General features: G+C 38.4%; 1 protein-coding gene and 1 long non-coding RNA gene across 2 annotated transcripts in view; both read left to right on the top strand.

The window, feature by feature from the left end:
- LOC134752841 (cuticlin-4) overlaps positions 1–14,628 on the top strand; it is an 86,181-nt gene extending 71,553 nt beyond the window's left edge. The window contains exons 5-10 of the mRNA XM_063688602.1: positions 7,203–7,375; positions 7,854–7,932; positions 9,258–9,400; positions 10,009–10,165; positions 10,544–10,669; positions 11,842–14,628. Coding sequence (XP_063544672.1) covers positions 7,203–7,375; positions 7,854–7,932; positions 9,258–9,400; positions 10,009–10,165; positions 10,544–10,669; positions 11,842–12,030 — 867 coding nt within the window. The 3' untranslated portion in view covers positions 12,031–14,628. The remainder of the gene's footprint in view (positions 1–7,202; positions 7,376–7,853; positions 7,933–9,257; positions 9,401–10,008; positions 10,166–10,543; positions 10,670–11,841) is intronic.
- LOC134752936 (uncharacterized) overlaps positions 1–14,978 on the top strand; it is a 160,245-nt gene that overhangs the window by 54,265 nt on the left and 91,002 nt on the right. The window lies entirely within an intron of this gene.

Genomic DNA, 14,978 nt, shown 5'->3' with positions numbered 1-14,978 from the left:
AGGAGAATGGGAGTAGCCGCGGTCGCGATCAGACACCCGCTCTTCACGCGCTTTTGGCGAGCGAGAGCGGGATTTCCTTACGCTAGGAACCGCGGGGGAGCGGGCCTTATGGGCCGGAGGGGAGTCATAGACAGGCGCGGCTGCCTTTTTACGGGGCTTCCTACGGGTGCCCACGCTTGTGGGTGCGATGGCCTGAGGGGCCGGGGGCAGGGGGGCTGGTATGGCGGCCGTCGGCGCCGGCGGCGGCGGCGGCGGTCCCATGATGGCCGGAGGGGCCGGGGCAGGCGTGGTGTCTGCCGGGGTGGCCAGAGGGGCCTGGCTGTGCGCAGCTTCGGATGGCGGCATTGAGGGGCGGATGGCCTTGCCTGGGCCGGCCACGACAACAGCCTTGTCGAGAGCCGCACGCAAGAGGTCGTTTTCAGACTTCAGGTTGCTTATCTCGACCGACTGGCGGTCGTGACTGGCCCGTAGCTCCTCCATTTGCTCCCGCAACGCCGCAATCTCGGCTGTCACCTCCATCCTAATGTGGTCGCCGCACGTACTTACAAACTAGGCCTACTAGGGTACCGGGCTGTGAATGTGAGTCTAGGGTCGTTGTCGGGTTGGTACGCACTTGTCCGCCGTGTCAGTCCACTAAATGTGTGCCTACACGAGGGGAGAGGATCGGACTGGGTTGAGGTTATTGGGCTTCGTGGTGGTATCCACCCCGTTCGTGGCTTCGTTTGGCACTGTTATAGTATCCACCACAAACGGCCACTGCGAGCGTGGTCTTTTCAACGGGCAGAGACACGCGGGTCTGACTTAAGAAAGTCTTAACTAACGGGTATCGGCCAATCGGCGTCAAGCCCACTCAGTTTTAACACTGAGCGACCACTACGAGCGTGGATTTCCAGAGGGGCTGAGACACACGGGTCAACTGGGGACTTAAGAAAGTCTGAGCTAACACACCCGGGGCTGTCCTTGTGATAATTTGCGATAAATTACCACGAGGGGGAGCAGAGAGCGAGCGAGACAGAGCAAGTCTGAGAGATCACCAAGCTATGACAACAATCAAGCAAGAGCGCACTGTGAGCACGACCTCACTCGACCGCTGCCGTAGCCGGAAATACACACTGACGAGGCTAGGTTGGGCAGTCATATTTATATGATAGCGCGACCGCGCCCCGCCCACTGTGTCACGTGGGTGTGTTGTGCAGAGTCAGTATCCATTTATTGGCCAATCAGCTTACGCTATTTTACAAAGTTAGGGAATAGGTAATATTTATTGTGGGACATTGATTCTTATAACTATGCACGAAATATAAAAATAAAACATAAACACACAATGATTAAAAGACATAGAAAGTTACACAATAATAAAACACAAAATTAGAGAATCACAAAACGTACAATAAAAATATCTTAAAAGCTATATACGACAATAAATATATTTTTTCGAAATATGTTTTTTATCTAACATACTATAATCCGAACGCTCCGTGAGTCCGAACAGGGGTTGTTTTTTTGAGGTACGGATTATCAAGGCCCTACTAATGTAGTCTATTAAGGCTTTATAAAATTAGTACATGTACGAGTAGCTGACGGTCTTTCCACAGCGATACATCAATCGGCCGACGGTTTTGTTTATTCACAGTAGCATCTAAACTATCATCTGACAAAGTATCAAGCGGGAGGCGATGACAAAAAAAAATATAGACTTTATTTGCTGCCATTCCTCAACCCACCAACGGAGCGGCAGCTGACGTTCACGAGGATTCATCATACACATCCGTTAACCGCTATACGAGTTTTCGCCCGGAGACGATGACTGACGAAATTTGCGCCTGGTTCGCGGTCTATAAGTACCACTAAATTTAATACCTTCTCTTTGTAACATTACCACAGAATAAGTAGTAGTATTATCATACAGAACGGCCACGCACCGCCCCGCCCCGACTCGAATTACCTCGCCCCGCGACAGCAGATTGACGGCCGTTTGCCGGCCGCTCAGTACTATTTTAGCAACTTACACTATGACGCGTGTACAGACGTGCCGTTCACACATAGAAACGCAAGTGATTTTTTTATGTATAGCGTGTCCGCCCTGTGACATAACTTAATAATGTTATTAGGGTGCAATATGGGTGGATGTGACGTCACGTCCGGCGTGCGCACGACGGAAAAATTAAAACCGTACGGAATTTGAATTTGGTTCGTTGTGACTCAGTTTTGTCGTGTCGGGATCAGGATGTGACATAATTAGTAATTCGTGTGTAGAATTATAAATATAGGGGTATATATTTATTTATATTAAAATTATAATATTTGTAATGTCTAATATGTCGAATGCTACCCATAATTGATGGTCTCTTTGGATTGATCAAATTTTTTTCGTTATAGGTATTGAAATGTTCCAAACGGTAAAATATCAATAGTAGTTTCTGTACTGCTACATAAGGCAAGGCATTAACGCACGACTGTGGGTTTATGAAACTAGCTGAAAGCGAGTTTCATAAGAACTACACACAAGTCTTTTAATACTTAGACTAGTAAGTAGATACATAGAATCATAATTTAAGTTGAATACATAACACATACCTCCCAGATAATTAGGTCAATAGGAATAGATAGATATACCTAATACCGTTTTTTTTAATGTTGAAAATTTATTTTTAAATAGTAGATGACTGATATTGAATTGTACCGAGATGACAAATACAATACAATACAATACAATACAAATCCTCTTTATTGCACAACCTCAGAATAAATGTACATGGAAACACAAATAATACATGAAGACAGAGGTAAACAACAGGCGGCCTTATCGCTAAAGAGCGATACTATTTATATAATAAAATCTTAGCAAAACTAATGCACAAAACAAAAACCACAGAAACAGGTAAACAAGAAATTGTAAAACAAGGTTCCGTGAAGAAACGCTAACTCGCGTGACCACAACGAAACAATACAAATTAACACTAAAAACTAACAATTACACAAAAATAGCGTTTATTATTGTAAAGATAAAAGCTTTGTGAGACGCTTTTGGTAACTTGGTTTTGAATATAAACAATTTGATAGGAATACTTCATCGAACGAAAATATGCTTTATTTAATTGAAAATAGAGTTGTATGCTTTTTTATTGGAATGTTGATGGTTAGATTTTCAAGCTTCTGATGAAATTCTGGTAATAGGTACGTTAGTTCCACTCGGACCTTAACCTTGGGTTAAAAACGATGATTTAATGTAAAAGTTATAAAATATGGTGTAAAGTGGCGGTACGGTCAAGGTTTTAATTTCAGTATCATTTCGTACCGTAAAATCATGTAACTTTAGTCCACGACTTACAAACTATAACTAAAGTAACTTTATTGACAAGTTCAAGTTCCAGTAAAAAAAATATTAAATATTTTTGAAATTTTAATTTTTTTAACTTTTCTGTTTGTTTGAGGATGTCGTTTTACCTAATTCATCCTCTTTGCCTAATCAAAGATAGATATAACTCCGTAATAGATAGATACAGTCTAAGGAAAAAACGTGCCTCGAAAATTACGAAAATTTGATTCTTGATCAAAGGGCGCCACTAGTTTTGGCCTACTCTCGTGTAGAGGGCGCTGACGGTTTTGTTTGTTATTTATAATTTTAACGCACATCAGTGAAAGAACATGGGTCAAAATCATATAAAAATAATTAATACAAATAAAAAAATCATTTATCCATATTTAAATACATTTTAACGTATTTTTATAAATCTTCATTTTTAGTTTTAAAGTATTATTTGTTTATTATTTGTTTATTTGTTTATTATTATACATATCAGCACTTACAGATAAACCTTACGTGCTAATAGTGTTGTTAGTAATTATTTCATGTGATTATACACTAATATAATTCTACATATTCATCTTTCTGTTATTATACAATTCTATCAAATGTTTCATTACGAATTATATCATTAAATAGGTACATACTTATATTATATTATTATGTCATTATGAAATTATACTAAATTATCATCATTATGTATGTCACATGTCACATTATTAACTATTTTTTTATTGTAACAAATATTACAGTACAATTTAATCCAAACGAAATTTCAACAAATCATTATTATTTTCACAGTATAAATTAAATTCACATTAACAAATAAAAGATACAACATAACATAATATAATCTAAACTTAATTACAAACGTTTACAACAATTATGTCACAGATTCTACAATAGAGCTAGGGGTTACAATACTTTCCAAGTAACGAGATGTTGCACTTAAAAATTTAGTCTCCGGGGAGAAGAAAATGTCAAGCTGCTTGTGCTGTCCAGTATGTCATTCATCAATTTTAACGCGTGGTGCAGTGGAGAGGAGGCGAGCGCGCGCGTGCGCGCTGGAGGAATGGAGAAGAGATCGCGGCGGCGAGTACGCAGTTGTTTAGTTGATAAACGGGGAACGCGTAACGGTATTTGTGCTAACAGTTGGGAGTTTGTTAATTGACCGCGAATTAGATGGAAAAAATATTTAATTAAGTATATGTTTCTTCGGGCTTCAAGGGATGTATAGTTTACCATACCATATATGAAGAGCGTTGGATATAGGAAAGGGTATGCGCCGTATATTTTCTTGTATAGGAATCGCACAAACGATTTTTGCACTCTTTCCAATAGAAGCACGTATTGTTGCTCATGGGGGCTCCAGATGATGGCATTCGTCTCCAGCTTGCTACGCACGTAAGCGTTATACAAGATGGTAATGGCGTGCTGATTGGTAAATGATTTAGCTTGCCGAATTATGAATCCCAGACATCTTCTAGCCTCTTTACTAACGTTGGCTATGTGTGGATTAAATGTTAGTTGGGAATCAAAAGTGACACCAAGGTCTTTAATTTCATTGGTACGCTTCATAGGTTTGCTCTGAAGAGTGTATTGGTAGGTTATAGGCTGGCGAACTCGGGCGTATGTCATTACTGAGCATTTGTCTATGTTAAGGGTAAGGCTATTTTTTGACGCCCAGTTACAAGTTGCTTCTATATCAAGCTGAAGCAATGTGGGATCATTCGGATCGACAATCGGGAGAACTAATTTTAAATCATCGGAATCGGAATCATCATCACAGGTCGAGAATTTAATTTCTGTCGGCAAGTCGTTTATGAGAATTAGGAACATTAGGGGTCCCAGATTACTTCCCTGTCCAATACCAGAAGTGACTACGAATGGGGTAGATCTGCAGCCATTAAACTGAACGTACTGGTGCCTATCTGAGAGGTAACTGGCTAAAAACTGAAGTAATTGTACAGTAAATCCGGCCATAGACAGTTTTTTAAGTAAAATATCACAATCTACTCTGTCGAATGCTTTTTGGAAGTCAAAGTAGGCAACATCTACTTGCCTTCTTTGATCCAAGTTATTGGCTATTAATGTGACAGTATTAATCAGATTTGATGTGGTTGATCGCTTTTGCAGAAAACCGTGTTGCTCGTCAGAAAACCAACCATTCAGCTGCTTTCTTGCTTGGGCATATATAATGGACTCAAATACTTTTCCGAATATCGATAATATTGCAATCGGTCTGTAATTATGTATATCAGATTTGGAACCGGATTTGTGTATTGGTAGGACTTTTGATGTTTTCCAAACCGACGGGTATGCTTTATTTTTTAATGCCAGATTGAACAAATACTTGAGTGGTTTGACGAATGCATCACGGCAGTCCTTTACTAAGAATTGAGGAATGCCATCGGGGCCTTGAGTAGACCTGGGACGCAGACGATTGATAGCTGTGCGAACATCCGCATCACTAATATAGTCAATGCTAACGATCCGACCATTTGTATCTTGTGACTCTGCCGTAGCAGAAGTGCATGCTGCCGTTACGTCCAGTGCGGGGGCATTCTGGAGGAAAACGCTTTTGAAAAATTTGGCAAATGAGTCTACGACTTCTTGTGGAGGCATGTCGCCAAACGTAACAGGTTGGTTAGAACCACGGCGGTTTTTAACATATGCCCAGAAAGAGGAGGGGTCCGTTGCAATATTATTTTGTAACTTGTTGATAAAAGCTAGCATAGCAGCTTCTGATTGGACGTTTATCATTCTTCGATAGTAAGCAAATAAAGCGTAGTATAGTTGATGTCCCGTGCTGCTTAAATAGTCTGTGATACGAGTTTTTTACTTTGTTTAACTGTATAATATCGGGAGTAAACCATTCAGGATAGCTTTGACGAGCTTTAGTTGTTTGGGGGCTTTTAAATGGGACGCATTCAGACAATATACCATTCAAAATGGAGTAGAAACACTCGACGCAGTCATTTACTTCGCTTATGTTATATAGTTCCGACCAATCACAATTTGCCAGCCTATGATATAGGGTTAAGAAATTTGCTTTTCGATAATTTCTCTCACGAGTTGTGATAGTAGATCGACTGTGAATTTGATGGGTAGGTCGCTTATTAAATATCGTAGGACAGGTAATTTCTATGCTAATAGGAGTATGATGCTTTTCAAATGAAACTAGCCCCGCAGTAGCCTCAGTAACAGTCATCTCAGTAATCATTTCATTTGATAGGACTAAGTCCAATATTCGGTTAAGACTATTTAATACAGTATTTTGCTGTGTAAGATTACAATAAGACAGAACACTTTCAAAGGCATTTCGTACACTCATCGTGGCCGAGTACAAATTGAAGTCACCTACAATAATGATAGGATAAGAGTAAGTATTTATGATTCTCTCTATACATTGAAAAGTGGAGTAATATCGATCCTCATGTATTCGAGGCGCTAAATATATAACACACATAATAAAACGGAAGTGTCCTTTCGTAACGAGTGCGCAAATTATTTCATCCTCCGGGTGCGCACCACAGTCTAGTGCGCGCAAGTATGTCGATAGATGGCAGTGAATTTACAGCGGTTACAAAATTTACTATGACAGTACCGCTCTATCTTATTATATCCTCTTTGCCTAATTCTAAATGGGAGCTTATTGTATGGCAGCGGCTTTTTGGCAATGAGCCCGTGGGACTATAACGTATTTAGTAAATTAAGTGACAATGATTCAAATATCATTTTTCAGTTCATTCAGATGTCATTCTTTCTAGATTGTTTCAATTTGCGCTGTCTTAGAGGATTCCCTTGCCAAATGTGTCATGATTGTAGTAGTAGATATACCACTAAAAAAATATCAATAGAAACAACATTAACACACAATTGTCTTTATTTTCAGGACGATGGCACTGTAGAATACTTCAACAATATCATAGTCCAGCCCCACCTCCGCCTGGTCACCGGGCAGGGTCGCGGCTATCATGTACTGTGCAGATATAGACGGCGGGATTTGTCACAGTTCCACATCTACCCTCGAGCTTCGGCCCTTAGCTCCAATACTTTGGATGAACAGTAAGTTCAACAATTAGGCAACACTGGCAACAGACAGGGCAGCTATCATGTACGGTGCAGATATAGACAGAGGGACTTGGTGCAGTTTCACATCTACCCTCGAGATTTAGCGCTTAGCTCCAACACTCTTTAGGAACAGTAAGTTCATCTAGTCCTAAACAGGGCAGCTATCATGCTTCAGCGCTTAGCTCCAACACTCTTGAGGAACAGTAAGTTTAACTAGTCCTAGACAGGGCAGCTATCGTGTACGGTGCAGATATAGACGGAGGGACTTGGCACAGTTCCACATCTACGCCCTGTATTGGAGCTTCGGCCCTTAGCTCCAATACTTTGGATGAAGAGTAAGTTCAACAACTAGGCTCTGCTCCTCAGTTCGATTGCTAAATCTACTGTCAGATTTGCGATTGCTCCAATCCAGCTCTCATTTGAATACAAAACCAGATACGTATATTAAATATTTTTCTCTTATTTATTTCAGAGAGGATTTCGACGAAGACTCGGGTCTGCTGCCATCCGTTACGATGAAGATTTACAAAGGGGACCCGAAAGATAAACAGGTAAATAATATATATTCTACAAATTAAATATATTAATTAAAACACGTGAGGGCGGGTTTAAGTCGAAAACGCTCGACATGTGAAGTTTGTGATTCAGCGAAAAGTACGGGAGGCTATCGAAATTGGTCGTTATCCGAATTTTAACCGTGATTGTGGTTGGTCAGTGCCTCCGAGCTGGAAAACTGTTTTGGGTACTACGTCGGTGGACAGTGGGGACGAACCATTAGCGACTGACGTAGTGAGTGTTGTGTGCAACCCATCATTTGACAATAATGCCGTAAACGAGGGTAGTTCCTCGCCCCCCCTGCCGCCACCGGGCGCGGAGGGCTGCGGCCCGCAGTCTGCGCCGGTCCGTCACCGTCGACGCAAGCTCCTGGTGACGCTCCTCGGTACGGAGTGAAACATGTCGAGCGTTTTCGACTTAAAACACGTGAGTGACCCGTTATTAATATATTTAATATGTCTGTGTCTCACGGAAGTTTTGTTATTCTACAAATGATTACGATTACATAACTTGTCTTTTCCATTTAATCACATGAATCATTTGGGTCATATTGGGGTAGGTAATCACATTAATCATTTGGGTCATATTGGGGTAGGTAATCACATTAATCATTTGGGTCATATTGGGGTAGGTAATCACATTAATCATTTGGGCGTGAAGTTTGGGGATTCCCAAATTTCACGCCTTGCTAAATTTTCATATTGTACATTTATCCAGATAATTATAAAGGGGTAGGTTACATACTCCTTTTCTGTTAAACATGTGTGATAAAATCGTCAAGTACATATGTATACATATATGTATGCGTACAAACTGTAGGTAACCTATATCCATAAGATATCTGTTAAGTATAATTATGGCGTAAATATACGTAATATATAGTAATTTTCTATGACGTGGTTTTTTAATCCAGACCGTAACATAACGGTTAAACCCGCTATTAAAAATTAATTAATATTCAACATATATTAGTAAGTAAGCGCTTATACATTAAATAAACATTTTAATGTATGAAAGAAGAAGAAAAATAATAATTAATATATTTATATAGTAAATAATTAATTAATGTACATATATAAAAAGCATGTTTGTAGTGTAAATGTCTTATAATTTTAATTTTTATCAATGTTTTTTTCTATATTTTTCATTTTTATTTTATATTTTGTAATCTGTTAAAATATGGGTTTTAAGACCTGAAATAACTGTTTTTTTTTAAACCCTTGGGAAGCTTGGCGATGAAAGTGTTTTTATTACAGTTGATATTAAATTAACAGAGCTTAACTTGTTATTTTGTAATTGTCTTAACCATTTCACATTCCAGGTGGCGTCTAACGTACGGATCGGCGACACGCTAACCCTAGTGGTGTCTCTAGAGAAACAGAGACGTTTCGGTCTCCTCGTCTCCGAGTGTTCCGTGAGAGACGGACTGGGCTGGGCCGAACAGACTTTAATAGCTGATGACGGGTAAGTATTATGCCTATAACCCTTGTGGCGTCTTTGGAAACAGGCATTTTGGCATCCTTGTCTTCGAATTTTCTTGAGAGACGGCTCAGGCTGGGCCAGAAGAGCTTGTTTGCTAACGATGGGTATGACTGCTATGATAACTAGCCTTAGTGGTGTCTTTGGAAACAGACGTTTCGGTCTTGTCGTCTCTGAGTGAACCATGAGGGGGCTACGCTGTGCTGAGCACAGTTTGGTCGCTGATGACGGGAAAGACTTATGGCAATTATCTGGACAAAAGCACCAATTTTTTTTTCAGGTACTTGTTAGGTCCATAGCTTTAAGTTTTTGATAGTTTCGGTCTGCAAATCTCCTAGTGTTCCGTGAGAGTCGGGCTAGGCTGGCCGAGCAGTTTGATAGGTGATGCCGGTGATTTTGTTATGATGCTAAAGACGAGTAAGACTACTTACTGGTGTCTGTGAAACAGAAACGTCTCCGAGAGCTTCGTGAGAGACGGCCTAGGCTGGGCCGACCGGACTAATCGTTGATGAAAGGGTGTCGGATGTTGTTCGGTACTGTCGTCTAGTTTCTTCCTTTCAATACCGCTAAAAATAAAAATAAATCTGTTCCAGTTGCCCGTTAGACGGCGAGATAATGGGCATGTTCCAATACGGCGACGAACGACAGGACGCACGCGTGTCGTTTCCGGCACACAAGTTCCCATACACCGCCAGCGTGTATTACACATGCGAAGTGAAATTGTGTGACTTGAACCATCCCACCGACTGTGTAAGTACTGTGACGCATACGTGTCGTTCTTGGCATACTAGTTATTTATAAGAAGAGAAGAAGAAGAAGAGAAGAGATCCCTCTTAGGGATAAGTTTGCCTTTGTACTACTTTTATCTGATGTTACCTTGATTCCTTTCTTTTTCGTACAATAAAGTGTTTTCTTACTTACTTTATTACTGCTAGCGTGTATACGTGAAGCTATTTGACTTGAGTCATCCCATTGTAATATAACGCCATATTTTCATAGTTTTATGAGATATTTCTAAATGAGATATTTATGATGACCTTCCACACTTTGTTATATGCAAATGCTATGATGAGTTAACTTTGTTCGACTCTACATTAACTCTTATATTTACTTGTAAAACTGTTGCAGGAACCGTGCTCTCACAAGCGGCGCGTGCGCCGTCAAGAAGAAGGCTCACCGGCCACCGTGGAAGTGTTCTCCGGACTTTATGTCAACGAGCAAGACTCGCTTGACAACGAGGTCACTAGTGAGAAGGTCAGTTATTCATTCACTCATTCATTCATACCAAGAGTAGGATCACCGGCCACTGCTGCACTGTGGCAGTGTTTTCCGGGCTTTACATATGTCAAGACTCGCTTGACAACGAGGTCACTAGTGAGAAGGTCAGTTATTCATTCACTTATTCGTTCATGCCACGAGAAGGATCACCGGCCACGACTGCACAAGTGTTTTCCGGGTTTTACATATGTCAAGACTCGCTTGACAACGAGGTCACTAGTGAAAAGGTTAGTGCGTAAGTACGTCTCTCATTCTTCCCGTCCATGACACTCAACGCGATATATCTCGCTCTATTTCCAACGTCGTCTAAACATGTAGTAGGTAGTCTTGAGAAAATGTTGAATTCTTTATCTAATCTACAGGCGTTCTCAAGAAATCTTAACTGGTAAATAGTCAACGTCATTGAATGAAGATGGGTTGGACATGTAGCAAATTCCTCAGCGACCCAGGATTTATTATCTTATATCTATAGGCTAACTAATAAATCTTAACATAAACCGCTCAAATTATTAAACGCTACTCACGTCATATACACGCAAATATCCTAATTGACAATCCTACTATCATAAGGGTCTCCGGCAAGCTCGATTCTCCATACAAACGTAGTTCCGCTCTCATTTTAAAACGACTAGCTAGATTGCTCTGAAACTTTGTACTTACAATAGGATAAGGTATATCTATGTCTGTAATTAGCTTCAGATACCATAGTTAAAAAAATACAGCGAATTTAAGTTTTTCAACAAAACTTGTTGCTCTATTTCGTTTGTTTTATAAACTGGAGCTATAAACTAATTTCAGACCTTGATTTACCTCAGGTCATTGTATGTACAAAGTTTCATTACAATCCAACACGAAGTTTTAAAATGAGAGCGGAACTACGTTTGTATTTTGCAATTCGGCCGAGCTTGCCGAGGACTCTTAATATCTCGAATATGAAATGCATTACTACATGTGTCTTTTTCAAGCAAAAGGTACCACATTGCCGCTCCTAAGGACGCTCTGACAGGTTTTTCGTATAAAGATACAAGCAATTTTCGTCCTTATGTTACGCGACAATACCTTTTGATTGAAAACGTCACACATGACAAAACCCTACTATTTAGTCCATACCGCCGAGCTTACCTAAATTTTATCATTTCTACTTCCAGAAAGACGACGAGATCTGCATATCGCAGCGTAACTTCGCCATCGGCATTTGCATCGCCGGCGTCATCCTCATGGCGTGCGTCATCGCCGCCATCGCTTGCATCCTCGCGCGCAGGCGCGGCAAGAGCCATTCCGGCAGCTCGCTGTACAGTGGCCCTTATACTAATACTGGGTATTCACATACTAGCTAAAATATACTTCCAAACTGTACACATCACTCTGATGTGTTTACATCAGTACTTTTGGTTCATCCATTAATTACGTCACACGAATTTGGAGGTTTTTTGACCCCTCCCCCCTCCTTGTCACATTTGGCAAACCCCACCCCCCTGGTGGGACGTCACATTTTTTCAATGAAGTATTATTAATATTTTCAAAAGATTTTTGACAAAAATATTATTAGTACTTTTATAACCCAAAACAGATAAGGAAAGGAAATTAAACGATTAAAAAAGATTATCGTTCCAAAAACTTGTTATTTAATTGTACTGCGAATAAAATAATTTAAATAAGTTAATGTGACGTCACAAAGTTCGTGACTCCCCCCTCCCCCTTTTCACAACTCACATTTTCTTGACCCCCTCCCCCAATAAACGTGTGATGTAATTAATTGATGACCCCTTTCCCATTTCGTCAGGTGACAACCGAAACTCACTAATTACCACCACAAGTTCATAGCCATAGTGAACCATACCTTTTTAATTATTTTTTTGTAATTAGTTTCGTTTTGGTTGTCACCTGACGATTTGTTTGCTTCTTTTACAGCCTCTTTATTTCAACCCTTAATTTCGCAAGTCAAGGTGCTGAACTCAAACCTTGCTTGACACTAAATAATTTTAATGAATTAGAAAGCAAATACAAAAAAGGGGCCAGTTTAAGGGTTCTGGCTTTGAAATTAAGGGTTAAACGTACCTCTTACACATTCTAAGGAACGTGACGAAAATGTCAAACATGGGAAGTATTCTAAAGTATAGGAGGAGGCTGTTACGGAAGCAAAAAAAGAGGAAAATGTTTAATAAAATTGTTGGAGGGCAGGCTGTAACGAACTAAGATATACTTAGTTTAAAAATAAACAAAACATCACAAAAGGGTAATCATTATCAGTATAAGTATTCAAACAATTTTGAAAAAAATTAAGGAATTAAGTGAAAAATAAAAGAACATAATGTCGGATAAACTTTTGGGGGTTGTAGCAATACCAATGAAATTGTTATTTCTTGCTCATTTCATTAGTGTAAAGGCGTATCACAACCTCAAAATAAAATATCGGGTTAAAATTAGTTCTATTTCATAACTTCTTAGTGTAAAAACCTAGTAGTTATGTTTACAAAAAGAAGTTATGCTTAAATAGTCTTGTGGAATAAATACAAAATAACATTATATCACAATTTAAACGCTTTTGTCGGTTTCAAAGACATCGAATAAATTAGATAGTGGATAGTCGGGTTGAGAAACGAATTAATAATGTAATATTATTAAAATAAAAATAGGTGTTCCTTGCGAGATTTTTATCGCAATATTTTATGTTTAGCTACATTTTTTTTATGTATTCTAATTATTATCATGTCTCGTGTTCTAAGCATTGGCCAACAATTTGATAGTCAAAAAACAAATTTCGAAAGACAGAATGTTAGTATATTTAAAATAAAGTTTGTGACGTTTGTGTACCTTATAGATGTCAAAAATGTCACTAGATGTCAAGAAACTTCCAACGTCGTAACCAGTTACAATCATATTAAATATTACAGTTTCGTAACTGGTTACGAAAATTCGAAAAAATGTTATTAGCCTTCAAATTAGAAAAATCTGTCTGTTTAATGTAGGAACACCTCATTCAGTCATACTTAGCATAAGTTTAGTTTTACATATATGTATTTAGCAGTACCATGGAATTTAGATATTTATGTTGTGATAATGATATCGAATCCGTCCTGTAGCAATATTTTTAGTTGCAATTATGTTCATTTACAACGTAACGTTTAACTATTAACATTTATTTTCTATATTAAGTCAAAGTTGACTTGAGTAAATATTTAATTTTGTATTTTCTTATAACCAGGGACTTGTCATATAGGCCAGTTTTGCATGATTGTGTGCAAATAGGGCCTTTTACCTCCAAGGTGGTGGGATACTTTCCTCTATACAGTGTTTTTGTTACTTACTCATTAACGGTAACTGAAAGGTTTGAACAAATTTGTTCTATTATGAACAAATGTCTTATTACTAAAACGGGAATATTTGCAATTTTTGCTAAACGAGTACAGAAATAATTAAAAACATTTCTTCTCAATAATTTTCTGCCGTTTTAAATAATTTGTGGATGCCATATTCCTTAAGTTATTATTAAGTCCTTCTTATATGCCATTTAAGTAATTGGTGCTAAAACTTATCTGTATACTCACACTTATTTTAATATATGACAGAACAAAAAAACACTCGTAATTTTACAGAATTGTAATAAATATCGTTATTTTCTTTTGTTGATCAAAATAAACAATTTCGTAACTTGTTACGAAATATGAAAACAACCTGTTTATTCATGAAATAAAACTGAAAACGGACCCTGTTTATTATTATTTTTTTGTCTTATATTAAAACAAGATGTAAATCACTGCTTATCCTGTGTATTTGTGTACAAGAATGAATATAATCGGTATGTGTTTCATACTTACCTCATTGTGTACTAATCCCGATCTTAACTAGATTTTAAAGACAATGGGGTTCTGGAACCATATCGGCATGAGACTGTATGCAATATTTTTTTAACAAATATACTGACTTAATTAAAACATTCTGTTTTCTTTTTCACCTATAAAATACCTAGTAGAACTGATCACATCAGTAAAATGTGATATATCTAAAAATCTGTACTTTCTTATATTATCAGGTGATTTAGTGAATAATAGTGTGAAGCCACTAGTAATCTTAGGCTAAGTCTAAGTTAGTATTAATACAAATTAATAAGGGAAAGTAATATGAATGAAAAACATTGTTTTATTTATAACTGTAGTATAATAAACCAATCATATTGGCCATAAAAAAGTATGGAAGCCTAAAAATGGAATCATAAAAACATGAAACATAATACATTATCTTAAGTAACATCACAAAAATGCAAATTAATGAATAATGATCTTAA

The sequence above is a fragment of the Cydia strobilella genome, chromosome 25 (genome assembly GCF_947568885.1).
Source record: "Cydia strobilella chromosome 25, ilCydStro3.1, whole genome shotgun sequence".
NCBI classification, from domain to species: Eukaryota; Metazoa; Arthropoda; class Insecta; order Lepidoptera; family Tortricidae; genus Cydia; species Cydia strobilella.
The sequence above is the reverse complement of the archived record's forward strand: the minus strand, read 5'-3'. Positions and strand labels throughout refer to the sequence as shown.